The sequence below is a fragment of the Colius striatus genome, chromosome 4 (genome assembly GCF_028858725.1).
Source record: "Colius striatus isolate bColStr4 chromosome 4, bColStr4.1.hap1, whole genome shotgun sequence".
Lineage (NCBI taxonomy): Eukaryota > Metazoa > Chordata > Aves > Coliiformes > Coliidae > Colius > Colius striatus.
The window spans coordinates 53,385,734-53,412,332 of record NC_084762.1 but is presented as its reverse complement, the minus strand read 5'-3'; the positions used below and the strand labels follow the sequence as shown (position 1 = coordinate 53,412,332).

The window sequence follows — 26,599 nt, the reverse complement described above, 5'->3', positions numbered from 1 at the left end:
TCATTATCCCCACAAAGTTCAGGAAATACAGTAATTGATGTAAGTGTACAAATAGATAACTGTTGACTTTAATGAAAGCTTAACTGGCCTGTAGCTCCCAGGACATTGCTGCCGAGTCAGCTCTACTGTATGTAAACAGAGGCAGCCCACTCACTGGTTCTGTGCTAACTGCGGTTTAAAAAGAACTGTTGTTCTTCATGAAAATATACTTCATTATAAATAGAGAAATTTGTGGGACTTATGCAGATCACATTTTTGTGATTTGATGCCTTGTCAGAATTGGTAACCTAATTACACTCGCTGGGCTGTAATTGGCACTCCAATTAGCTTTGATTACAGCAGACAGCCATTTATAGAAAGCTGTGGTGTGTAAACTTGAAAAATGGGTTTAATGTGCCTGAGATGCTTGGTCAGAGGGCTGTTGTGGATCCTGAATCAGGAAGGAGGCATGAACACTCTTTCCTTCTCTCTTCTCTCCAGCACAGGGAGCTATCTTGGGCTGACTTCTCTGCAGGCAGAAAAAGATGCAGGGAAAACAGCCTCTTTACACTGTGGCATCTAGACAATTTTCATACTTTTGAGTAAGCACACCTATTAGAAACCCAAAACATCGTAGGCTGAAGAGAAGGCTGAAAAAAGAACCTTGTCTGTATTGTCTGAGAAATTCTATTAGATACATCTTGTGAAAACAGACACTTCCATTTTTGTCACAGACCCAACCAAAGAAAGATAATGTCTGCAAATTAAGTTTCTTGGAGACAAAAAAGACAAAGCTTTCCTGAAAAATTAAAATTTCAGGCTTCCTACCATAGGTTAATTTTCACTGTCATCCTCTTGATTTTTTTTTTAAAGTCTGTTTTCCTCCTGAAACATTTAATATTCCACTAGTGAAGTAATCCCCTAAGCATAAGCCACTGCAATTGAGATCACAGTAGGGGAACAAAAAGTTCATTTTTCCTTAATATAATGTAGTGATGCTGCTGCTTATGTTTATGCTGCCTTAAGCGTATCCTGAAGGTACTCTTTATATTCTTAAATGAAAGTTTAAAGGTGAAAATAAGAGATCTGGAGTGACCCAGACGGTTCCTTGCTCCTTCCTCTCAGTCTCCCAGCCAAGAGAACAAGTTTGAAAAAAGCACAGAAGCACAAGCAGCAAATGTGAAGTCAATAGGCAGCTTCCTCTGGCCCTGCTCTAGCCCTGTAAGGAAAGGATGACCAGAAATCCTTTGTACAGTCATGGATGCTTGGACCATAAGCCCAGGTTTTTGGTTTGAGATGCTTTCCCAGCTGGTTCTGCCCAGTGATTTTGGACAGTCCCACTCTCAGGGAGGACTCTCCTTGCCTTGAAACTCCAAATAAGTGAAGTATATGATGCAGGTAGCAACTTAAACTTTGTAGAACTTACTTTTGTCCTTCCTTTCAGTCAAAACAGGGGAAGAAGAAGTTTCTTGGATGTCATATACCAAGTTTTCTTTTGCGAAGCAGTTTATAAAATTCAGGTTGAAATATGTTTCATATGACCTTTTCCTGGGAGATCCTGTGGCAGCCAGTGTTCAGGAACTGACACAGAAGTCCTGAGCAATGCAGGTGCACATCACCTCTTTAAAAAACATCTGTCTCTTCTGAGGGGCAAAAAGCCCTGTCTCTATTGGAAAGAAAAATGAAGCCACAAGTGTGTTCTTTGATCATGTTACCAGGATTCAGAATCTTTTCTCTTTTAGTGAGAAAAATATTCACTTACAGAGATTTTGTAAAAAAAAAAATTGAGGTGTTGGTGGAAAGCAAAGGCTGTCTTGTGAAGAAACAGCAGTCATTATTATTTAGTTCCAAAGGTAGGAGCATACTGGAGTTGTCGAGGTAAAAGAACCGATAGCGGTGGGGAAGCAGCGCTGGTCAGGCCATAGTGTCTGCTTCCAGCTGCCTCCTGACACAGCTGGAAAACGATCTTAGCAGTTGGTTACCTGAGCGAAATCCCACAGTGCATATCCATGCAAAATTTAAACAACCTTCAGTGCACAGGCTCTTTCTGCAGCAGGTTCCTTCATTCCTAACCTCTCAGTTATGATTCTGTTCAAACCTTTCTTGGTTAATTACTCTTCAGTGTGCCTTTAATTGTTTACTTGTCACATACTGCATGCCTAAATGCAAAATGACCTTTTTAAGATAAAAACCTATTTCTGTAGACTAAATTTGCCACCTTTATTATAAGAGAAAACATTGAGGAAAAAAATAAAATGGAAAAATTGCACATCATGCTAAAACTAACTCCTATTGAAATAATTTGTAGGCAATTGTCAGTTTTCACTTTTTTAGGCAATTGTCATATTTCTTTTCGGAGGAAAAAAGTAACCTTGTGTTTTAAAGGGCTTTGCTCTCTAGGTGTTCAGTGTGAGCACTGTGTTAATGGAAAGTATTTCAACACATGAGCAATTAACGTTATTGAAATATGCTAGTGGAATTGAGCATTACACTAAAATTAATGTAATTTTCTGTGGAATCTTAAAGAATTTTAAAGCATAGCCAGTAGATTTAAAAATACAATGAAATGTTTGATTTTTTTCCCCCATGTACTACATCATACAGCATACTTAATGAGCCTATCTGTAAAACAGAAATGGTAAGCCCTTGGCGAGGAAAAAAATGTATGTACATACACAATCTGGAACATTTTAGTCACAAAATTTGTACCTGCAGTAATGGAAAGACACAAAAGAGATGGTGATTTTTAAAAAAACAAATATTTTAGCAAATGGTTGAAATACTAGAAACTCGGAGATTTTATGGAGTTATACTGCCTTATGTAGAATTCTCCCAATGCCATGTTAAAGAGGTAATACTCCGATTTTACAGGTGGAGAAAAGTGATTATGTTGCTGTCATTTACAAAACTGTGACAAGATAGGGAGCCACTGCTCAGAAGCCAAAAGTTCCTGCTGTTCAGACATGTCAAAGGGCCTGCAAATTAACACCATATATTTCCAGGTTTTTGTCTGCATCAAGTGTTATTGTCTCCTCATAGATAAGGGCTTTGCAAACCAAGAGTTTGCCTGGTCAGATGAGTTGGAATCCAAGACTCTGTACACTTGACTCTATCTTGCTGTACAATCCTTATTTGTGTTATTTAGTTTGGACTTTACAAAAGACTCTTATTACTTTTACTTGAGTACTAGTTTTATATCTGAAAAGTACTAAAGGTGGTCAGTGATGGAGAAAAATGTGGCCGTCTTAAGCAGAATTATTCTGTCGCTCTTAGGAATACTACTGTAGTTTTAATAATTTTTTTTAACCTAGCAGTGCCTTTAGAAACAGTGACCAGTTTGTACAGCTGATGAACATACTTAGCTTTAGTCTTAATTATTTTTGTGGTCTTCATTTTTTGCTAATAAAGCTTAGATCAAGGGACATAGCCATTTTCTCATCCTTCCAGCTTTCTAAAGGAGATCTTTGAGATTGCCACAGTGAAGTTAAAGCGGTTATTCTTGTAGATTTCAGTGATACCAGGATCTGAGATACAAGTCCTTAAAAAAACACAACAAAAATTTGAAGCCACGAGTGTTTTTTTTCATGCACTACATCTGTTAAATAAGAGGCAATCTTGACCTGTGAGTGCTGCATCATCAAATCCCAGGGCAGGGGATTCCCCCAAGAGAGCTGATAGCACCAACACTCCTCTTTCTAGAGGTGTGCTGATATCTGACAGTGCTACTCCCGACTGCACTGCCAAAAGCACTGACTGTATTAATGGACAATGACGAAGTTCCTCTTTTATCACTTGCCAAAAAAGTCTGTTCAGAACTCAGTGTGTGACGGTAATTTCAGGCTCCATCAAAGCCAACTGGAGTTTTGCCATCAACTTTAAAAGGGCCAGGAGTCCATCTGTCATGTCTTACGGATAACATAATGCAATTTCTTCAGAAAGCCAAGTATTAGCTCAGTTGCAGTCAGTTGCAAAACCCATTATACACATCCTTCATTTGGATCAAATTTTACTGTCTTCAATGGCCCAAGATGTAACTCTCATACTAATGCCTGTTCTTCACTGCAGATCTGTTGAGCTGCTTGTTCTTGCAGAGGAATTTGAATGGCCGAGTCTGCCATGTTGCCTTCTGGCAAAACTTTTGAAGAGCTGCACACTGATAGGGCAAGAATCTTGGATTTAAACACAGAGAAGTAAAATATAGTGATATCTATGTGTAATAGGAAGTTCAAGCAACATCTGTCTTCTGCTCTTGACCTGTGGTGTTAAACAGTCTGTTATCAAAAAAAGGGATTTTCAGCATACCTTTAAACTAATGCAATTCATTTCATAGAAGACTTACAAAATGTGTTTAGTGAAGATAGACATGAAGAAAAACCATAGCATAGTATATAAAAAAAGAGTATTTAAAACAACTGAACAAAAATTCTATCATATGTATAGAACTGGAAAATATTTGTCATCCCAGAGCAAGAAGCCGTATTGAATGGAAAATACAAAGGTTACTGAATGTTACCTGGGAATAAATTGGTGAAGATGCAGTCTCCCAAATGGCATTATAATTAACATAGTAATTTTAATGTAGAGGTAAAGTAAATGTCCACAATTCATTCTTCATCCAAGTCTATAAAGTAGTTCAGGAGGTTGAGATATATAGCATAAAACATACAGACCCTTATGAGCCCAACAGCAAAACTAACCATGTGAGAACAAATTAGCCTAGGGAATGAGTGGGGCAGCAGGGCCACTAGCTGGGTGCCAGCAGGAGAAGGATCTGCAGGGAGTGGGTGGCCTGGGCTAAGCCTGGAAACAGATTTCAAAGCAGAATGTGGGGTCTCTTGAGGAGGTGGCATTAGGGGCACAAAGGCTTGGGAACCACTGCATGACATTCAGTACTGTATTTGCATATTAAACATCTAAAATGGTAAAACCTCATCAATTTGTGCCACAGATATAGGAGTTTGATAGCATTACGTTTTCTGACCTCAGCTGGGTCAAAAAATTAACTGTGGACAGAGAGTGGAACCTACATTTCCACCTCTACTGGAACTGGTGGCACCTGAGCAAGTGACTCGTGAGTCTTGTGTATGAGACCTTTCTCTCCTAATGACATTTGACTACATGTTTCCTTTTGTGTCCTGTAATGATGATGTCGGTCAAACAAATTAAAATTCTCTCCCCTTCTTTTTATTTCTTCACATTCAATTGAATTTTTTTGTTAGTTCAGGGGAGCGTAGATTTTTCTTTCTGATAGGATCAGTCCAAGGGTCTGAGCTGCAAAAAATAACCACATTGCTAATTCTGAAGCCTGTATGCGAATACAAGAAAGTGCACGTGCGTTGGGGAGACTTGGCATTAAGAAGGGATTTAGAAATTAAGTGTTTGGAAAAGGCATGTCAGTAATACTTCCCACGTGCAAACAGATGCACACATTAGCAGGGAAGTTGCTTGTTTACCATCTTTTGTATGTTTTAAGTAATTTTGGTGGTGATGCTGGAAGCTGCATCACTGTTTAGAAGCAGTTGTTTTGGGATGGGTCCTGTAAAGTAGAAACAGGAGGAAAATAACAAATTTTCTTTTTAATCTTATTTTTGTATTAAGATAAGAAAAAAAAATGTGTCTCCAGAAGCAAAGGATTAAAATTACATTGTCCTTTTCCTGTAGGTATTAATAGTAGCGTATCTACTCACCGGTGCTCTTGGTGTGGAAGTCTGGCAGAAGCCTTGCCTGTTTGGTTATTACATTACAGATGTATTAGTAATCTTGCTAATAGGTAAGTATCCAGAGCCTTGCAAAACTACTGCTTTTTAATGATTTTGATTAAGTATTTCTTAAGTATTTCTTTCTTTCCCCCCCCCTTTTGTAATTATTGGCTCATCCAAAAAAATACACGAGTAGAACTGATTGAAAGGGTTAATCATGGAATACTTTTTAAAATTAAATCATTTTAGAAACGTTTTTTTCTCACTGAATTGCAATCAGATGCACACAAATAATACAGCTAATGTTCCTTATCTGCACCTGCAGCTCAGTGCAGTGTGCTGGCTGGCTGGCTGGCCCTCAAAGTCTCAGGTAAATAATACACTTATGTGTATTATTATGTTCCAAAAGAATATGGATAGAAAGAATAAAGGCATTACTTAAGTAATCTTAGGAGGCACAAATGTAAATCTGGAAAAGAGACAGGTGCTTTCTAAGCTCTTCTTTAGAATTACTTTCTGAACAGAAGTGATACATTTTTCATACACAGCAATAGTCTATTTGCTCACTATTTGGTATTCTTGATGTAGTTTGAAATAGGCAGAGATCATTTTTCAATTGCTGTAGCTAGACTGAGAACAAGAACAGTTGTATTTTATTGAGTTAAAAACATGGTAGTTCTAGCTAAAAATGTGCCTTTGATGTGTTGCTTGGAAAGTGAAGAAATTTGCATGTAAAATGTAGGGATTTTTATGTGAGCATAGAAGGGATGAGAAGAGGGTGCTAAAAAACCTGTTTGACACAGTCTAGATTGACATCCCAAACTCCTTGAATCAAATTAAATGGATGTAGGTGCTCACTCAATGCGGACCCTAACTAGGAGCCCTTTGAGCTTTTTGGCAGGGCAAAAAGTGCAGCTCAGTGCACCTTTTTTGATGGCATTTAGTAGTCACTAGTGATCCTTCTAACAACTAACCTGTGGCTGTTCCATCAATAATTGGCATTTGGTTTGTGCTTTTACTGTTCCGTGCACAACAAAAACACACACATGACTTTTGAATCCACTGCATTGGCAATGTGTTCTCTCCACCCTTTCCCATATTGGGGTCTTCAGCAGGTACCACCTCCATCCTCAGCAGTGGAGCAGGTTGAAAGGACCTGTGTTCACACTGTGCTTTTGAATAAGCAGCATGTACAAGGAAGTGGGTTTTACAGTCCTTTGTTCTTTATCCAAAGTATAAAACTGACTGTCTTGTGACCAAGTTTGTACTGGCTTTTTCTTGTCAGGCCTGTTTTAGGCACTCAGAGAAAAAGAAAGGAAGGAAAGACTAAAAAAACCAGCTGTTCAGTAGTCAAGGCAACTTGGCAGAGGAGTAGCTATAACATGCCCTCTAGTGGCTGGCAGGGCAGTTAGGAACCGGGAGTGACTGGTGCTCTCAAAGAAGAACAAGTCCATGAGATGGATGCTGGCTCGCCGAGGAGCAATGGGTTAGGCCCGTGTTGGTGTTAGGTGCCAGCATGGGCTGCTCCATTGAACACGCTCCTCATATGCCACGCGCATTGCTGGGCTCATTCCTCGCATTCAGGCAGGTGACAGGCTGCTCGGTGTGTGCGCCAATGGCTTCCCCAGCGCTTGGGAGGCCATGGATGAAGGTTTAACTCAAAGTGTTCAATGTATTAGGAAGATTTGTCATGTCAGTGTTGTCAAATCTGCAGAAATGTGCATCCGTTTTCATACTTTACCACAACCAGCAAGGTTTGATGGACTATTCCATTAGCACTAGGAAGAAGTAATGCTTCTGTCTCAAGTGGTACACTTGCATGAATGGATCCGTGAGCAGAGAATTGAGTATTTCTTCCATCATTGCTTCAAGCAGAATGGGCATAGGTAAGAGCCAAAAGATTTCTTCAAAAACGCTGTCTCTTGCACACCATCCACAATGCCATTAACAGGGCAACTATTGCAGCTTGATTACAGTTAAAAATGAGTTTAAAGGATGTAAGAAATGATCTTGGTACACTCTCTATTACAAAATAGTCACAATGCTTTGTAAATCTCTGAAAAACAGATGTCAAATTTAAGTATAATTCTTCCAGTGAGGATCATGCTGATCCAGAAAGCACTGTCATTTCACCACATGATTGAATCTCAGCGCAGCAACAGTGATTGAGGTGGTTATTCACCTGTGTGCAGTGAATATATATATAAAGTTTTTAGAAGCCTGCAGTAAATTGCAGGGCTCCCCTGTGACTGCGGAAAAGGTATCGGCCCTGTACCAGGGGCTGAGCAGCCTGGAAGATGAAATTATTCACTCTCTTAGAGAGGCTGCAGAAAGAGTATCTCACTCAGCCAGATCCATTTGTGTCAGAGAGCCCACTCTCTGGCACACTCAGATCTGCTTTTGTGGCTAGTTAAAAACCAAAGCAATGTAGCGGGCCTCTGATGCTTTTTACGAGTTAGTTTCCCATGATCCCGAGAGGAGCCTTAAACCATAACTGGCTGTCCTTAACCATCTGATGGCATTTAGCAGTCACTAGTGATCCTTCTAACAACTAACCTGTGGCTGTTCCATCAATACTTGGCATTTGGTTTGTGCTTTTACTGTTCCGTACACAACAAGAGTTCAGCTGCTGAGCCATCACTCCCCCGAGAACAGCTGGGCTTTAGCTAGTACCTTCTGTAGTGGGAAGAAAGCCAAATGAGATGCACAAGAGTAGAGTTTTTCAGATGTCTTTCCTGAAGCTTGTGTTTAGGGGAGTGTGTGGAAAGACTAGCCCACATATAACCTAAGGATGAACTCTGCAAAAGCAGAGTTCCTCAGAGGAAGCTGTGGTATCCAGGTGACATTTGCTCACTGAAAAGAACGGAATTTTTATCAGGTGCCAGAACACACAAAGATATACATAAAAGTGCAGCAATACCCATGTTTAGATGAGATGTTTTAAAAAAAGCCTCCCAAGAGAGAGCTTTACGTATGTCCCTGGGAACTGTCTAGAACATTGTGAACACCTGTAGGAAAGCCAAGTCTCAGGCTGCTGAACAGTGACCTCAGAAGACTCCCCTGTGAAGCAGAGAAACTTCTGCATAGTGTTACAGGATTTTTTCAGCTACCCAGTGAACAGAAACCTGTACTCTTCACAGGCTGTGAATGCAATTCTATCCCGCAGCTCCAAAGCAGACACCTAGCAGGACACTAAATGAACGAAGAAAGCCTTTCTCCTGTTTCCAGAATGTGTTCTCTTGGCTGCAAGACAGAAGTGCCTTTTCTCTCCTAGCATGAAAGCAGACCTTTTTAAAGTTACATGCCCATGTGCTCAGCTGGAACTAATTACTTCTGCTCTCAGCAAGGCTCCTGTGGATGACACTCCAAAAGCTCTCTTGGGATTTAACCACAATTGTCCCGTAGTGTTATCTGGCTAACTAGGGTCCCTTCAAAGGGCAACACTGGAGTAGAGAGCTCTCATTTATTTTACCCCTCTGGGGTATCCCAAATGCCTAGCATTCCCTGTCACTGTGCTAGCAGGTTGAGAGCAATATAAAATATTTACAATAAGCATTTTAAAGCGGCCACATAAAGTCTAGTACCACAAATGGTGCTATAGATGTCATCAGAAGATTTTCACTGACAGGTAAACATCAGTAGTTCAGGGAGCAGCATTACTAATTGACAATGGTTTCTGTCTCACATTGCAATTAAATGACCCGTAGTAGGTGCACGCTCTGAAGGAAGCATTTCCCATTTGTCAGACATTCATACTTGCTCTCTATGAGATATATTTTGTAATGTCTAATAACATTTGAGTTCGGTCCTTTCCTCATTGAAGACATTTATATATCTGTTTTCCTCCATGTGTCTTGTCATTTCCATGCAATTTACTGGAAATTTCTTTCAGTCTGTTACATTTGTTCAGAATTGACCAGAGGGCTCAGAAGTTACAGTGGGATGCACACGGACAAGCAAAGTGTTATCATGTCAGCTTCATTCCTTAGGAAGCCAGGTTAGAAAAATGACTCCTGGGTGCACAGAAAGGTTCCTGCTTTTCTTCAGTTCTCCTCAGTATTAATTGCAACCACAAGAATTGGCTTTGTGGTTAAGGGATCACTAAAGCATAGAGTGGATATGTTGCACTGCTTGAGTGCCTGGGACACGAGGTGGGCATTTCTGTAATCCAGACAGCGGGGGCACCTTTGAGTCGCTTTATCTGGTCAGCAGTGCCCAAATCTGGCTACTGAAGCTTGTGCAAAGCTGAGAAAAATTTTCGAAGTACAACTTTGAACATGAAATGTGAATGAAGTACTAACATCTGTCAGAGACCTAATACTTGAACTGTCTTTTAGAGATGAAGCCAAAGCATTCAGAATTTTTTCCTATGATGTGTATTGGATTGGGTTCTGCACTGCCTTTTCCAGTGTGTGTTCAATGAGGTTCACTCCTCCTCTGAGCTATTTAAGTACATAAAACAAAGAGTAAATACATACAAAGAAACATAATAGCAGCAAAAAAAACCTTAATCATGAGGCAAAATTGCAACATTTGAAACATGCCAAGTATTTGAATTCTCTCATAGTGGGAAAGCACAGCTATCCATCTAAAACAGTGCCCTGTCCCTGCACCATGTGCTATATCCTTCGTATCAAAGGAGGACACAGAAGCCCTTGCAGTGTGTAATTATACAGCAGTCTTCCCTTTTTTTTTTCAGTGTCAGAAAGTGTTTAGGATGCTGGGGCCAAATTATAGTTTCTGCCTCATGCGGATAAGTCATTCTGTAGTGATTTCCTATAGTTCCCCTTGCAAAGCGGCTGATGGTTCTGCCTTACTGATGGGTAGCTGAATGATTAAATGTTAAATGATATGTTTTCAAAATGTTACCACTCCGACAGGCTTTCACTAGCCTTGGTTGAAAAGTGTGGTTAACATGAATTGGCTTCTATGGGTCTGTCACCAATTTAACATTTATTAAAGCATTGTTGTGACAGATGGTACGAGACTTCGTCAAAGCAAAGGGTGTGAAATACTCACCTGTCACTCGGGATATATATAAAAAGCAGTTGAGTTCATGTTTGGAGTAACTCATCTGAACTAGTCAGAACAATAACCCAGAAAACCAGAGCGCTGAAGGCCGGAGGCAGAGCAGTGTCACCAGATGTTAATTACAAGTGGGAATGGGTTCGATGATGTGAGCTGTGAGGAGTCATTTCATGGGCAGTGGGAGCTCTGAAAGAAAGGCCAACAAGGGAGCTCACCTGGTGGGATCCTTCTGGAAGCCAGGCTGGGCTTTTCAAATAAAGGCACCATTTTTCTGGTGCTCGATTCTTGCCATTTCCAGGAAAAGAATGGGATGTGACTGCATGTGTGACATCCATAAACTAATTTCTCAGTTTGTACTAAATCCCTCAGAGTACTAATTGTTAGCTTACAACTTGGTTCAAGAGAGATATAAGCAGTGTGTACTTCCTTAGACACTGAAAATAAGCCATAAAATCAATAAGCAGGATAAATGCAATCTTTATACTCAAGAAGTGTTGTGGAGGATAAACATTCAAAATAGATATCAACTTTATGCGTGAAGACAGTGCTCATGTTTACACTGTGCTCTTAATCCCTGTAAAATCATTTTATACTATGTAGACCTGTTTGAGTGTGGGTTTTCATCTGACCTTAAATTGCTTAATGTATTCAGACTTTACAGGTTCAATTAAGTCTCAAAATTATATACTCATATATTTCTAAGCTTTTTTTTTTCAATGAAGTGGTTCTAATTTTGCCATTTAACTGGATTTTATAGTTGGTGGACAGCTCAATATGCAATTTTCTGTTTGTACAACCAATGAAAAGAGTTGGCTTTTCAACACATGCCTGAGAGAACCACACTGTTCCATAAAAAGCTGCTATTCTGGTTACAGGTGCTTCTAAATGTTCACCTTTAGATGAAGGTTGCTTCCAGGCACTGATCAATGTGCCAAATATTCAGTGTGTTAAGATATTTTCATGTGTCTAACTGCTCTAAATGTGGAAGAAATTTGGAAAGAAAAAAAAACTCCAAGGAAAAAGTATTTAAAGATTTTTCCAAGCTACAATTGAGGTGTAAATATTTTTAATCTTTTTTTTTTTGCCTGGTGGCTAAGAAGGGTAGACAATAACATCCCATTTTTTAAAGCAAGCAATGACTGTGATGAATTATTAACCTAGAGGTAGAAAGCCAAGCAGCATGCTGAAGAAGGCCCTGTAAAGGTGTAAGCAATTGAAGAAGAGGGAAGGGTGCTAGTATTTCATTTGTAGGCTGAAATGCAACTGCAGCTGCCCGCTGTTAAAGAGTTGATTTTTTACTGAGCTCAGCTTCTCAGTGTGCCCAGGGAAGGTTTACACAGCCTCTTCCCTCCCTCTCAAACGGGAGGAGTGCTCTGAGGAGTCTTTTTGGGAGGGATCACAGGAAGGATGAAAGAGTGCTTTCCTGAAAGATTTCCTAGTTTCCAGTGCAGTGTTCACCTAAAATCACACCCCTGTCCTATTTTTTAAAGTTTTAATGATCATAAAGCACCAACTCTTAACAAATAGTATTTCAGCACTTGTCTTAGGACAGTTTGAGGCTAGTTCACTCACTGGAGCTTACCAACAAACATGATTTGCAATAGTGAAGGTGTGAAGAAGATAAATGGCTAATATGTCATCCCTTTGAAGCAGTATGATTTGTTTAAAAATAGTGGTTTAGCTGTCTTAACAACCTAGTTGGAGTTGCTTCTTTATTTAGTGATGTTTACAGTCTGTGAAGATCGGTGTATTCAGGAACCTGGCTACCTGTGGTAAGCTTGCTGCTTTGGTCTGCTTTTGGCTACTAAAACAGAATTTTCTATAACTGGCAATAGTGTCAGCTGTTTGTTTCTGATTTTCTCTACAATAAGCAGGGAGGTGTATTCTGCAGAAATGCCTTAATGAACTCAGGTACAGCAGCCATGCTGAGTAAGTGCACTGCATCATGGAAACAACCTGACTGCCTGCAGGTCTTCAGTATTCTTTTAGTTACAAGAGGGTTTAAGTTGCCCTCATAATAACTGAACTTAAATACATTACTGTTAGACTAGACTAACACAGTGACAGAGTACCATGGTATCCATCATGTGCTGGGTTTTGGGTTTTTAATGAAATCTAACATTGCTAAAATTGATGAGAGTTGTTTTTTCAATGCCTTTTACACATGTGTATATATATAAGCCTATGTATGTATCTGTGTTTTATGTGTGTATATATATATATATGGGAAACAAGATAATGCCTTTATTTCTGACATATCTCTAATCCTAAATTCCTAAATGCATTGTTTTTTGGGGTTATGGGTTTGGGTTGTTTTTTTTAATATGGACAGAATAATTCCTGCTAAAGAGCTTTGCAAATGCTTATTTCTCTGAAGGGACAGTCAAGATAGTGTAAGGCAGAGGACTGACCATAGGATTGTACCTAAATCTGAGGATTTGGGCTTGATACCTTCAGCCTAGCATGACACAAGAACTCCCTGTGCGTCTGTGCCACCCATCTGTGCTTTAGTATTTCTGCCTTTAATATGAGCCTATGTTCTTAGAGTTGGGCCTCAGAATTCAATTTGTCTGGAAAAAAGGGGAAGATATTAAAGGCGAAATAAAAAATCCAACCCTGGAACAGCAGTACTGCATCCAGTAACACTTGAGGAGTTCTATTGTCTGTAGTATGTTAAAAATGCCTAATGCACTAAGCTTGATTTTTAAAAATGATTTTAAAATAAAATATGTGCTTTCAGGACATTAAAAAAAAGAGCTTATCATCTCTTGGGCAGTACCTGGGTGGCTGAGCACCAGAGAGACAGCAGTGGCTTTGCTTTCCAGGCTGCACCTTTTGTTCCCCAGACCAGTGGGGAATGGCAGCAATGCGGAAGCAGCAGTTTAGCTCCTGGGCACAAAGGGATTCTTAATGCCAATTAAAAAGCGGACTTAATGAGTACCAAAAGCAGCCCCCAAGCCAGGCCTCCCTAGCTAAAAAAAGATGGGAAAGCAACATGTTGTAGGAAATGATGGAATTTTGAAAATCCCATAAGAAACAGGGGAACACCCTTTGCTTCCCCTACCGCATCCTCGGCTGTCGCTCTGCTAAAAGCGAAGCCAGATGAAAATACAGAGGAGTAACTGGTGTAACTGCCCCGTTCTGAAAGTGGCTTTTAGCTAGCTGGGGGATTGTTTGTGGTCAGTGTGTTATTTCTAACTAAAATGGCACTTCATAAAAATAACAAATTGTTGGCAACCATTGCTCTTTGAATTCTATTTCTAGTTCTAGTCTCTATTTCTGTTCCTCTCGGTTGCTTTTCTCCTAACAAATCAAACTTCAGGATTGCAGCAGGAAATTTAGATTTAACCTCAAGAGTCAGTGTTTTGTCTCATGTCTGCTCTAATGTGATGCAGATGTTGGAACTGCTGTACGAAACTCAAGATTTTATTGAACTAGCCCTCCCTGCCTAATAGAAAACAGCGCTAACCGGAGTGCACATTAAACACAGATCACTCCGAAGCCACTAAGCTTGTGAATTTTAGAAATGCATTTACAAAATACTTGGGGTATTACTTCAACTGCCCATCCTTCAGCTGTTTGATATGGAGTTTCTGACAGGGTAAAGCAGCAGAGCTCTTGTTTTGAAAAGCAAAACCAAGAAATAAACCCGTGAAAATGCAATACCTGAAATTATTTACAGGCCGGATATTCTTTTTTTCCCAATTCTTTGTTTCCTCCTCTTTAAAAGATAACCGGAAAGGCTGGAGAAACAGATTCTCTATTGCATCTCTTTCTGCTTCATCTGTTTTCTGACAAGCCTGATCTTCACTATTTTTGTTTTTAGTTTTCCTTCTCTTAAGTTGCCACTGTGGCCAGTGTATCCCAAACACTTGGGTATGTCTTTCATGAGGACTGGACGGTAAACACTGATGTTTGACAAGACGCCGCTGTGCCACGTTAGCCCCAGTAGAAAATCATTTGAAATCGGTTTTTTCCTCCATCCTTATTTTTCCTTGTTTCTAATCTGAAGGTTAAAGTTTGCTACTTTTCTGTGCAAACAGCATACTGTGCTCCTTAAATGGGATTTTTTTTTTAATGTAAAAACAGAAGGTTTAAAACTTCAGAATACTTTTCTTGCCCATAGCAAAATGGGAATTATGTATTCATTTGGTGCACCAAAACCAGTCCTCATGCCTTAAAATATAAAAACTGGGCAGAAATATGCTACCCAGAGCAATCTCCAAGCAGCAAACAGACTAGGAAAAAATCCCTCAATGTACAGAAAGCAGATAAAAAACACAAACCAAAACCAAAGAGCTCTGCAGGGGAGCACAAGGTCCTGCTGTGGCAGGGGGGTTGGACTGGATGATCTTTCAAGGTCCCTTCCAACCCTTAAGATTCTGTGATTCTGTGGTTCACATTTTCACTCAAGCTGACTGATACTGTGTCTTTTTTGTTTAAACCTTGAACTTCCACTTCTTACTGGAGGTCTTCTCTGACCCTTGGGTGGACCAACGTATTTTGGATGTGGGTGTTAGATGGGGTACAGCTGGGCCTTCAGGCAGCTGACAGCTGTTTTGCCAATACCAGCAGCAATGCAGGTAGGCACAGCATTAGCAGAGGTGAATTCCTTGTGTTAGGGAGTTAAAGCTGCACTCCAGAAATGTTAGGAAAAAAAAGTAAACACCTTTGCTCATTCAAATGATGGCCATAGCATAGAAATGGATTCATTTCAGGTTTTGTATCAGCAAAGAAGAATGTTAGTTGATCCTTAGTATATTGAACTATAAACCTGTTATTTCCCCAGTAATGTGGGCAGCCTAGTTTGGGGTTGTCTTTATATAATCCACTGGAAGGGTTTTGATTTTAACATTTTAAAACAAAAAGGGGTTTTTTTCTGCATAAACAGAGAGTAGGTCATGCAAAATGGGCCTGTGATCTTTCGTGAGTCCAGCAGAGGAACCTGTGTAACAAATAACTGACCCTACCTACTAACTATATCAGAGTTTTTAATAGTCTTTTTGTTCTGGTCACTCATTAGACAAGAAAATCTGTATCAGCGACTATTTCTAGCAGCTAACATTTGGAAACATGAGGAAGGTTATATTATTTCCTAAAGCCTCCAAACTCGGTTCGTATACTGTAATGGGTACAGGAGGAGTACCAAGTTGTTTTTAAAATAGCAGAGTAGCTCTGTTATTACATGAGGAAGCTCTGAGGTCATCAATGTAGCAGGAATGTGTATAATTACAAATGAATCTTTTTCTCTTCCAGGCTTCAGTTTATTTCTTTCCTTTCCACAAACACTATACAACATTCACAGGTGAGTTACTTAACGTTAAGTAAGTTTTATCCCCTCCCATTTAATTGTGCATATTTGATGGTTTACTCACTTGAGAAATAAATGCAATGTTTGCAGTAGCCTAGCTTCTTTCAGCCAGATGTTGTACTGATAATGTAGTAAAAGGGCTTTCTGGTCAGTTTTCAGAATATGAGTGGTTTCTTTCCTGTTTATAATTCCTCCACTTTTCCTTTCACTTTCCATGCTCCAGCCTCATATGGGTCCTGCACAGTAAACTGATGAGAGTTCTGTAGTTACACTGCACTTTTATTTGCAGCTAAATGAGATTTGTAACTTCTACCACAGCTAGGTAAAATTCTGTAGCTGAGCATCCTGCACTCCATGATATTATCTTAGTAGTATATTACCTTCCAGATCCTTCTGCAAAACTCTGCTCTGTATGAAGTCTGCAGATAATTGCCATCAGATACAAGCTAGGCAGGAGGCAAGCTGTGATTACACCTAAGAGCTGGCTTGCTGCACCTAGGAATTTTGTACACATGTAGTTTATCCTCCGATGGCCTATTTTCCTTAATGCCACCTGCCTTCCACTAGTATTTGCTAGCTCACTTTGCTTGTCTGTCACATCAGGTCTTTCGGATCCTAAGTGTCCTGGAGGAGGGACTGTCACTGCTCGTCTTCAGGAATCAGTGGAAATTAGTATTAACATTCACATTTTGGAGAGAGTATAAGACAACAATTCATCACTCCCACACAGCCCTTTTCATGTCACAGTACTCAGTGTAGTTAATAAAAGCATGAGTAGCGCCGAGTTTGGGGCAGGAGGAGTGTGGAGGGTCAGGAGATGTGGGGCAGGAAAGGCTAAAGACCTGCAGAAAGGCAGGGCTTTGGGGCAGGGTGCTGGGAAGAACAGTGGGAGGGGGCTGGAGACTAGTGGTACAAGGCACTCCAGTTCAGGGAAGACTGGGAGAAGGAGGAAAGTACCTTGGGCATATTGGTCCCTGGCAGTATCAGCATTTACCCCAATGAACATTTAGGTTTTGCTTGATTTCCTCTTATGTCAGGACTTTTGTTTAGTGATTTCTTTTTCAAGTCATCATTTGACATGGTTCTTCTCAAGCCTTCTAGTGAGTTTATCCTTCATCTGAAGAGCACAGTAATTTTAAACATCCAATGAGGTTTGCTTGAAGGATGAACACACAAGCTATTTTGTGGTGAGGGATTTTTGAGTTTTCCAATCATCTTCTCTCATTTTTCATCATGCTGCATGTTCTCAGCTGTGATTTTATCAGAAGAACATTCTTTTTTTTGTTTGAAATGAGAAAGATGTTTATTGGATTTTTGTCTAGTTGTTTCTATAAATACAAACGTTCAGATATTTTAAATAGGACATTTCCCACTACAGTTCAAACACAGAATTGCTCTTCACAACTATTGGTATGAAGAAACAGTTTAGTGGTAATGAACTTCAGTAAATTAAACCTCTTATTCCTTTTATAACCTCTCAGTTTTGCTTGTGTGAGAAAAATGCAAGATACGTGCAAAGTCTATTGATCTTTACAGTTACCTTTTCCTAGCTGACAAAAACTAGTAATTTACTACCTTTAATATTTACTGCCTTTAAAAGACAGCTTAAAATAGCCAAGAAAACACAATGCATTATTAATTTCATTGTACTCTAGTTAGTGGAAAAAAGCACCTCCCCCTTAGGCCGTACTTTGGCAGTGGGACAGGACTGTCTAACAGCGTGACCTCTAGACCTAAATATCAACAGTGCGTGCCAGCCATGTGTTTGAACGTTGCCACCGAAAACATGGGGCGTAATGGCTGAAATAATTTCATGTTTCATATTTCATCCCTACAAAATATCTATTTGGAATTCACAGCGAGCTTGCACGCTCTGCATTTGGAGAGCAGCTACAACAGAGCACTGCAGCTCACTTTGTGTAAGCTTAGTGGTCCGTTGCCAGCCAGTGATGAGTGGGTGAAGCTGACCAGAAGCTATGTGGATAAACCAGGATTATTTTACCCCAGAAAAAAACCATACTTGAGTGTCCCACAATTTCTCGTAAAATATCTAGCACATTTGCACAGGTAGTTGTGTTGCAAGTTGAATTCCTGCTCTGAATTCAGGCTAGTTTGAAGTTACTGTGCAGAAATAGAATGGATACGTTTTCTTACTCGGTAAAATCATTGTATTTATTTACAGAGCATATTTAAAGAAAACACTGAAGAATGACTCTTTGTATGAAGGACTCCTACCTCTTGTGTCACCTCTGTTGCTGTTCATTCTTCTTACAGTCTGGGTGGTTTTGTCTCCAGGCAACATATTAGCAAAGCAACCAAGACTGTTTTTATGGATGGTTGGGGTTGCTTTCTCAAACGTTATTGTAAGTATGTTTGTGGTGGTGGAATTATTTAGAGATAGCTTTGTATTTTTAGGTTAATAAAAAGAAGGGAACAGAAATGTAGCTAAAACTCATCAGAATCACACAGCTCTTCTACCTCTGTGTTATGCTCTGTCTTAGGAAAATATACCACAGCAAATGTCTAGCCTAGGGACACTTGGAGTACTGCAATACCTATTGTAACATGGCATAAGATTTTTATGAGCATTCTTTCTTTTTTCAGGGCGTTTAAGAAAACCCTAGCGAGGCCTTCCCTTCAGAAATATAACAGATACTTCCTTATATATAGGCAGATCTGGGGACTTGTCTGAGTAAAAGAAAGCTCACCACCAGCACAGATTTACCAGCAGGAGTAGGAGGGTTGTAGCCTTCCCCTGCTGTTGTGCCCATTAGTGTGGTACATCTACTCCTGCGTCCTGCAGTTCAGCTGGTCCCATGTTTCCTTTCATCATTCAGAATAAAGTCACACCACTGGCAGCATTTTTTAGGGGAAGTTGTGAAGAGATTCAGGGGCCCTGTGATGGCTCTCTGCCCAGTGATTAGTTTCTCCTGTACCACATCACTGTGACCAGTTTCCCCCCTTTAATGCCTGTAGGCAACATGAACTTCAGTGAAGTCACAACATGGGCAGCCAGACGGCGGTGCTGAGCACTGCAGTTAACCCAGGGCTTTCTTCTCTGGAGGAGGCCCTTTGCCTCTCCTCTTGCCGGGAAAGAGGCGAGGGAGCTGCAGCCAATATGAAAGGTTCTCCTAAGGATACCTTAGTATCCTTTGGATAGTGTACCTAAAAGATACCCTAAAGTACTCCAAAGGATAGCGACCGGTGTCATTTTAGAAAATTGTCTCCGACACCATCTAAAATCGGGTCACTGAGCAACGTGAGTTAAAAAGTGAAATGCTTCAAGTGCCTTGCATTATGAGAGACATCTTTGAGAATGCAGGATTTTAAAAGAGGAAAACTTAACTCCTCTAGAAATTTGCATTCAGGAATGGAAAAGAAATCACAAATGTGTTATTTGTTAGATGTGTCCCATAAATGTATGTTTCTGAGGGTCACCAAACCGTTCCATTTTAAGGACATAGTCTCACAAAAGTTACTTTCACATGTGTAAGACTTACTGTAAGCATTTTTTGTTACCTAAGCTAACCCTTTTTCTTAAGAGAACAGCATAGGTTCTAAACTGAGAAATACAATTCTTTCATACCAGTGGGGAAAGCGTTTTCAATGTTTGGCAGATGGCAAGTTCTGCGCACACATCTTAACCAACCGAGAGCAATTGTAGCAGGATGCTTGAAGAGGAAAAATAGTAAAGCCAACCATAAGTTTCTTTCTGGACTGCAGTTTATTAGACATTGAGTGCAATGCATATTCTTCAGGCCTTGTTTTAACTTTTCCCAAAACATCTGCTGCAGTGTTAGAGGCACGTGTGAATTTAAAATATATGTGTGCTAGTTGAAATCGTTAACATTTTAAGAGCAGGCATTCACAATGTATGAGAGTTAGTTGGAATTTGTAGCATTTGAAAAATGCTAAACCAAGCCTACCTTTCCTTTCACCTCCTCTGGTCCATTACACACATTTCCCCCAGCATCAGAGTAAGGCTTGTCATGGCAATGCTTTTCTTCTCCATTATAGTTTGGCGCACTGGGTTTCCATTATCTGTTCTGTAGACCACAATCTGCAGCCTGTATTTCTCTACCTGCCAGCATCTTGAACTTCTCATGCATTTGATGACATAGCTGCCCAGCAGAGCCCCTGGGCTAAACACTCTGTCTCAGACCTGGCCTCATAGCTATGCAATGCCAGGATGAGTAGGGCAAGGCTCAGAAAACATACAGCAAAATACCACAAAGTACAACTGTCACAGGTCCCACCCACTTAGGAAGCTCTCAGAGGCCCATGTTTGAGTCCAGGAGGAGAGGGTGGAGTGGCCAAGTCCTATGGAGGGGACCTTCAGCCATCACCACAGCAAGAGAGCAGTGGCTGATGAGTAGGGGCAGCTCAGACTCAGGAGGGGCTTCATGAGGAACCTCTCTGGGGAGATGGTGAGTGAGAGAATGCTAAGGACCTACCCAGGGGCACAAACCACAGCTGCTAGAGGTTTAAATTCAGTGGGGTCAGGATAGCATTGCCAGATCTAGGCAAGGGGGATGGAAAAGCATAGGGCATAGTCCCACAGCCTTACCTTTTCTTTCCCATCTGCCTCTCCGGACTCCAGTGCTTTCATCTCCTAATGCTGTTTTTGCCTCAGCTGTAGCGTGAGAGTCAGTGCCTCGGGATCAGGGAAAATAAGGAATTGAGGGAGGAGTGCAGGGCATAGTCCATTGTCCAGTCTTTTGGCACACTGAAGGTGAATTGTTCCAAATATTAATAAGCAATCCTTTCAAAAAATTACAAAGTACAATTACTGTACTCAACATGGTGTAATAACAGTTTAAAACACTGTGAAATCCAAACTCTGGACAGGTGCAATTATTCAGCCAGAAGAATTAGAGCACATGGATTGCTTTAGTAATTTTTGATACCTTCTGGAATGATTCCCAAAGGAATCATAAAACCAGTGTTATTCAAAAAATTCATAATCATACTGATAACGCATTGTAAGAAAAAATGTACATTAGGTATAAATGCTGACTACTTGTGTTATTGGCAGTTAATTACATTTTTATGTTTTGGTTTTGCATTCTTCAGCTTCCACAGCACAGAGAGTAAGGCCGGTATTTTTTCCCTATGGTTTGACACCTACTGCTGCTGTCACAGGATTTCAGGCACTTGCACAGGGAATGATTTTTTCACTCTTCTGCGGTTCTCAGGATACATAAAATATTTCAGATGGTCCCAAATTCCTTTTTATATTTTGTAAAGGGCCTGGTGTATATAAGACACATTTCTTAAGGGGTCTAAACCAGGTAAAACACTTAGATGTGCTTAACTAGTTTTAAAAGTCTGAATTTCAAGTCAGTTCATCTCATTGCATTTCAAGAACTCAGTAAAATTATGCTAATTGTTTTCGGTTAAACCATGCACCGTATAGTCAATGTTTTTGCTGACATTCTGAGTGGGATCCCTTTCTGGGCCCCCAGCTACATCTCCAGGGAGCCCACTGCCATGATCGAGCCAAGAAAATGGTGTTTTAGTACATGAAGGAGTGCTAGAAAAGAAAAACAGGATTCAGAAATGGCATATATCACCTTCCCTCCCTCCTGTACAATGAACTAGAATACATTTCTTTCACGCCATGTGATTAAAATACCAGTACGCTTTCCCAGTGATTAAGTGGTAGCACATTTGATTTGAGACTGTGACTTTATGAGCCTGTGTGGAAGCATGACATGTCAAACTCTCCTTTTGTGAGGATGTGCTTCAGCTTGTAAAGCAAGGTGTGTCAAAACACCGTCTCCAGAAAAGAAAAAAGTGCGTAAATTACTTGTAACGTGGTCCTTGAAGACTCACAGACAGTGAGGCACAAGGGTGCATCTCTGGTAGTCTTGTCACCAGAAAGAAGCCCCATTTTGAGCTCTTGCCCTCATCAAAAGCAACCTGGAGAGAGAAAGGACGTACTTTGGCCTGGCCTCTGAGGCTGCCCCAACGCTTCTCACCTGGCGCCTTTTGCCCCGACAGTGCAAGATGATCATCTGCCAGATGAGCAGCACCCGGCCGGAGCTTTTCCACTGGTTCCTGTTCCCGCTGGCGCTGGTGGTCTACGCGGCCATCTCGGGGCTGCTGGGCTGGACAGAGGAACTGGTGCTCGCCGTGTTCACCGCGCTGGTCACGGCTGCCCACGTGCACTATGGCGTCTGCGTGGTGAGCAGCCATGGGCGGGGGTGAAGATGGGCTCTGGGAATGCTTGCTAGGTGTCCTGGAATCTGGATGTTCAGTTCTCGGGGAGGTAGGGTGGGGGGAGAGTGTCTGCCTATTGTTTTGCACATGCAACTCAAATTATTCCAATGTAGCAGATTGGTTTTGTCTTTAGAACCCATCACACTCAGACTATTTATGGACTGGTATGGTAGCAGTTGACCCACATAGCATGAATGCTCCCACCTCTTTTCCCTTTCTTCTTGAGGTTACCTGACTGAAAAAATAGGAAGGTGATATGCAAAGTGACATGACTAGAATTTCTAAGATAAGGTTAACTTTGCTTTGAATCTGCAAACAAAATAGATGTCCCAATTTCTAATCTTTTTCGTCTCTTTCTCAAGCTGGAGACGTGAATGGTTTTCCAATTTATGCAGTCTTGCCAGCACACTTTGGTGTCTGCTAGATAACAGTTTCATCAATTATTGTCATCTGAATTGGTGCTCTTTTTTTTTTCCTCAGTTAATGTCCTCTTTTTTAAAGAGTATTGTCAAATAATCTCTAGAATTGTTTTTAGTTAAAACAGTTTGCATGGCAGAGATCTCGTTTCACAGGGAATTGGTCGGCATTCTTTTATTTATGATATACCATTGAAATGCAAGGATGTTTCTTTGAAAGAATTTATCAGCAGACATTGGCATCATGGCAGATTTTATCCCCAGCACTGATACAGGCCAGTTGGTGGAGGATACAGGCCAGGATGGAACTACCTGGTCAAAATTCACCGTTGACAGAGCCCAGCTCCCTCACAGCTTGTATCATCTCGGAATCTGGTCTGTAGTGATGGAAGTTCCCATCAGCGTGGTACAAGAGGAGTATGAAGACCACAGCTCTCTTGCTTGAATACCTGTAGGTCCCCATGCACCTGTAGGTCCCCAAGTACATGAGGACTGTGGCCAGATCCTCTCTGACTGGGAGAAGAGAGACAGTGAATTGTGAAGCACTTACAAATCTGGTTGCTAATCTTCGTGTTTTCTCTTTAGGGGAAGCAGCTGAGCGAGCACTTGAACATTTACATCTTTTCCCTGAAGAAACGCGTCCAAGAGTGAACACCTGCATCATGATTAGACTGTACCAATTGATGTGGAGATTTGCAGCTCTTCTGATGTGATAAATAGTTGGAATTAATCTGATTAAAATAACCAAAGAATAGAATAGTCCAGATATCCAAACCACTTGCGACAATGAGCTATGCAGCAAAATGCTTCATCTCAGAGGAAGATTCCCATCCAGCACTGTTTACAAAGTTGTTCTGCTGAAAATATTTATTCTCTTCGGCAATGCTGTGTCACTACCCTCTCTGAAGCTTTTGTCTTCTTCTTAGCCACTGTGTCCAAAATCCTGGATAAATCCATGCTGGATTACATAAGATCCTTGATGGTTTATAACCAGCACTGGCTTTGCCCAGCCTAGTCACCAGTGGGGTCACAACAACGCACACCCTCCCTGTATGTCCTCCCCATTCAGACATCTGTGCCTGCTTCATTTCCCATATTTATTTTCTAACAACTCATTTCTTCCATACAACCTCCTGAAGGTCTTCTGTACATTCATTCAGTCTTTTCCTCACCTCAAATGAACGTGTGAAGTACAAAGAATGAGCTCAGAAAGCTATGGGTACAGTGAAGTGTTTTTGAAACATAGGATTTTTTTCCCCCAGTGTTGAGTCTCAGCTGACCTGTATCTGCCAGAAATGCAGGCTCCATACAGCAGCAGCTGGCCTTTATACTTAGGCAGTAACAAACACGTTGATATATTTTGGGAGCAGCAAGTAATATACCCTACAATAGTAACCAACTGAGAACAAATTTGGTCAACAAACCTGTCAAAGATTGACTATTTCACTGCAACACTGGTTATTCAAACCTCATAGACGAGTGCAAAATGCTAAGCAAATAATTATTTGCCTGTGTGCTTGAACCAAATTCTTGAGGTCTAACATATGACAAAACAAACAAAAAAAAAAGAGATAAGAAAAGCTTTTTTTAAAACATTACACATTTGCATGCAGATGTAAACTGCTCACTTCCTCTGTAATATATGTAGGTTTTCTGTGTGCCTTGGAGGAAGGAGTAAGAATGTTTCATCTCTGCATACATTGTCCTAGCCAGAGGGATTCTGTGGCCTTGAAGCACTAATGAAACAATCCACCCGCTTTCCCCAAAGTAAGCATTAGATTATATTTCTTGCACAGAGGGATGTGACCCAGTGGCATGTTTATCAACCAGTTAACTATCTCACTTGCCAGAAGCAGGGCAGAAGCATAGTTGTTGAGCTGCTGAGCCTTTACGTTCCACCTTTTTTCAGTTCTTCCAGCGTTTCTCTGTCTTTATGACTGGCCTGATCACTTTTCTCCCGGTTAACGTACCCTAGGATGTTAGTCAGTATGAATGTCAGTAGCTCCTAGTTATACCATTAGCTGAGCACCGACTAGTCGTATCTGTGAAGAGCTTCAGTTTAAGCCTGTTAAAGAGTAGCTGACTTACCACAAGGTCAGTAGTAGGGGCTGATTTCCCCTGGTGGCCCTTAGGGCAGGAACCCTCGGAGACAAGCCCGCACATCAGCTCCCCCTCTGCACAAAGCAGAAATACCAGGCCAACTTGTAAAGCTTCTTACAGTTTGAAAGTATGCACATCACACCTACCAAACAAGTGTGTCTGAAAGTATGCACGTCCCATCTACCAAGCATGTTGAGGGCTCCACTCCCAAAGGAACATAAACACTCATGGTTCAAGCTGCTTAAGGCCAGAGTTAGGCAGAAGACACGAGTCATCCTGTTACTGCTGGTCTGGAGATTTTGCCACCCTGAGCCCCAGAAAGGTAGCTCCTGTGCCCATGGGCCTGCTGCGGCCCAGCTCCCAGGCTGTGGCTGGAAGGGCTCCCCTAACTGCCTAAGCACTCTGTTTCTCAGAGTAAGCCTGAGTGATGCCTATTAACTTGATGAGGGATGTTAAAAAAAGGCAGTCCTGACTGCGTTATAAGGGGAATGATGAGTCTGACGGAGGCCTGCACCCAGCAATCTCACTGCTAGAGGAAATTAAAGATGACATCCAATAGCAAATACACTGCTACACAAGTCTCACCTGTTTCAACAGTTTATATTTAACCCGTCCATCAAATGTATCTGGAGGAAGTCCTGATGAAAAAAAAATCAGAATAAACCAAACGGAAATACCTCTGGATTGAATGTGGTTTTACTGGAGGAACTCCGTGAACAGGCTTCCCTTTTATCTCTGTCTTGCACTTACGTATGAAACAGTTGGAAATAAAGGTCACCGAAGCAGCACAGTCTGATGCACTGTAATGGACTATTTTGAAACATTTCATTAAATGAAATTGTCAAACTTGAACTGCCACAAGCTGCCTGCACTTATACCTTTCTAAAGAGAAATATGGTGTCACTTTGAAACAAAATTAAACTCTGGACAGCTTTTTCACATTCTGTATGAAGACATGGCAAATAACTTTCCTTCTTAAAGCACCTTGTCGCTACAAATCTGAGATGGTAACTTGTTCAAGGAATGAGAATAAAAATGCCTTGTTCATAAGGCAGTACGGTCAGAGATTTATTTTGAAAAGTCAGGTAATGGTATGAAGATGGTCACAACATTGCTCACAATGTAGTTGCAGAGAGTTTTCAACTATCTGAACTGGAAAATGTATGACTTTTTTGCGGGGGGCCAGGGGAGGGAGGGCTGTGGAGGATTCACAGAATCTTAAGGGTTAGAAGGGACCTTGAAAGATCATCCAGTCCAACTCCCTGCCAGGACCACCTAGAGTAAGTCACACAGGAATTCATCCAGGTGGGTTTTAAATGTCTCCAGAGAAGGAGACTTGACAACGCATCTGGGCAGCCTGTTACAGTGCTCCATCCCCTCTAGTCTTATGAAAAGTAATACTGCTGCTCTCCTAGGTTTGAGCACTCAGATTGAAAATGGGTTCCTCTGGTCCTGGCTTCACGCTCACCACTCCTGTCTACCAGAAAGCTTCCCTAAGTGGGGCCATGCAGTGCCCCGGCTTCAGCCCTGGGGATACTTGGAGGCAGCAATGAGGCCTAGGCTGACCTCTCTCAGTTGTGGCACACAACCAGATAGTTCCAACCCATGGCAGCAAGACGTCCCGACGCTGCTCAAATCCCTGGAGAGTAAGCAGCAACTACTGCAGTAACACTACTCATGCTGCAGTGAGGATTAGGGTGAAGTTTCCCCCTTTTCTTCCAAAGCCCTCATATTTTCATCTAATGCACTGGTGGCTTTTAGGTAGTGCAGTGAAGATTCATCCCTGGATACTTGGCCACTGCAAGAGCAGCACTGGGGGCTTCAGTGCCCTTGCTATAGGACTC

General features: G+C 41.1%; 1 protein-coding gene across 1 annotated transcript in view; it reads left to right on the top strand.

Moving 5' to 3' along the window:
• The window catches only part of LOC104564160 (ethanolaminephosphotransferase 1), a 41,365-nt gene extending 18,024 nt beyond the window's left edge, over window positions 1-23,341 (top strand). The window contains exons 5-9 of the mRNA XM_061995149.1: window positions 5,641-5,749; window positions 15,963-16,011; window positions 18,200-18,380; window positions 22,021-22,203; window positions 23,241-23,341. Coding sequence (XP_061851133.1) covers window positions 5,641-5,749; window positions 15,963-16,011; window positions 18,200-18,380; window positions 22,021-22,203; window positions 23,241-23,306 — 588 coding nt within the window. The 3' untranslated portion in view covers window positions 23,307-23,341. The remainder of the gene's footprint in view (window positions 1-5,640; window positions 5,750-15,962; window positions 16,012-18,199; window positions 18,381-22,020; window positions 22,204-23,240) is intronic.
• Window positions 23,342-26,599: the final 3,258 nt, after the last annotated feature.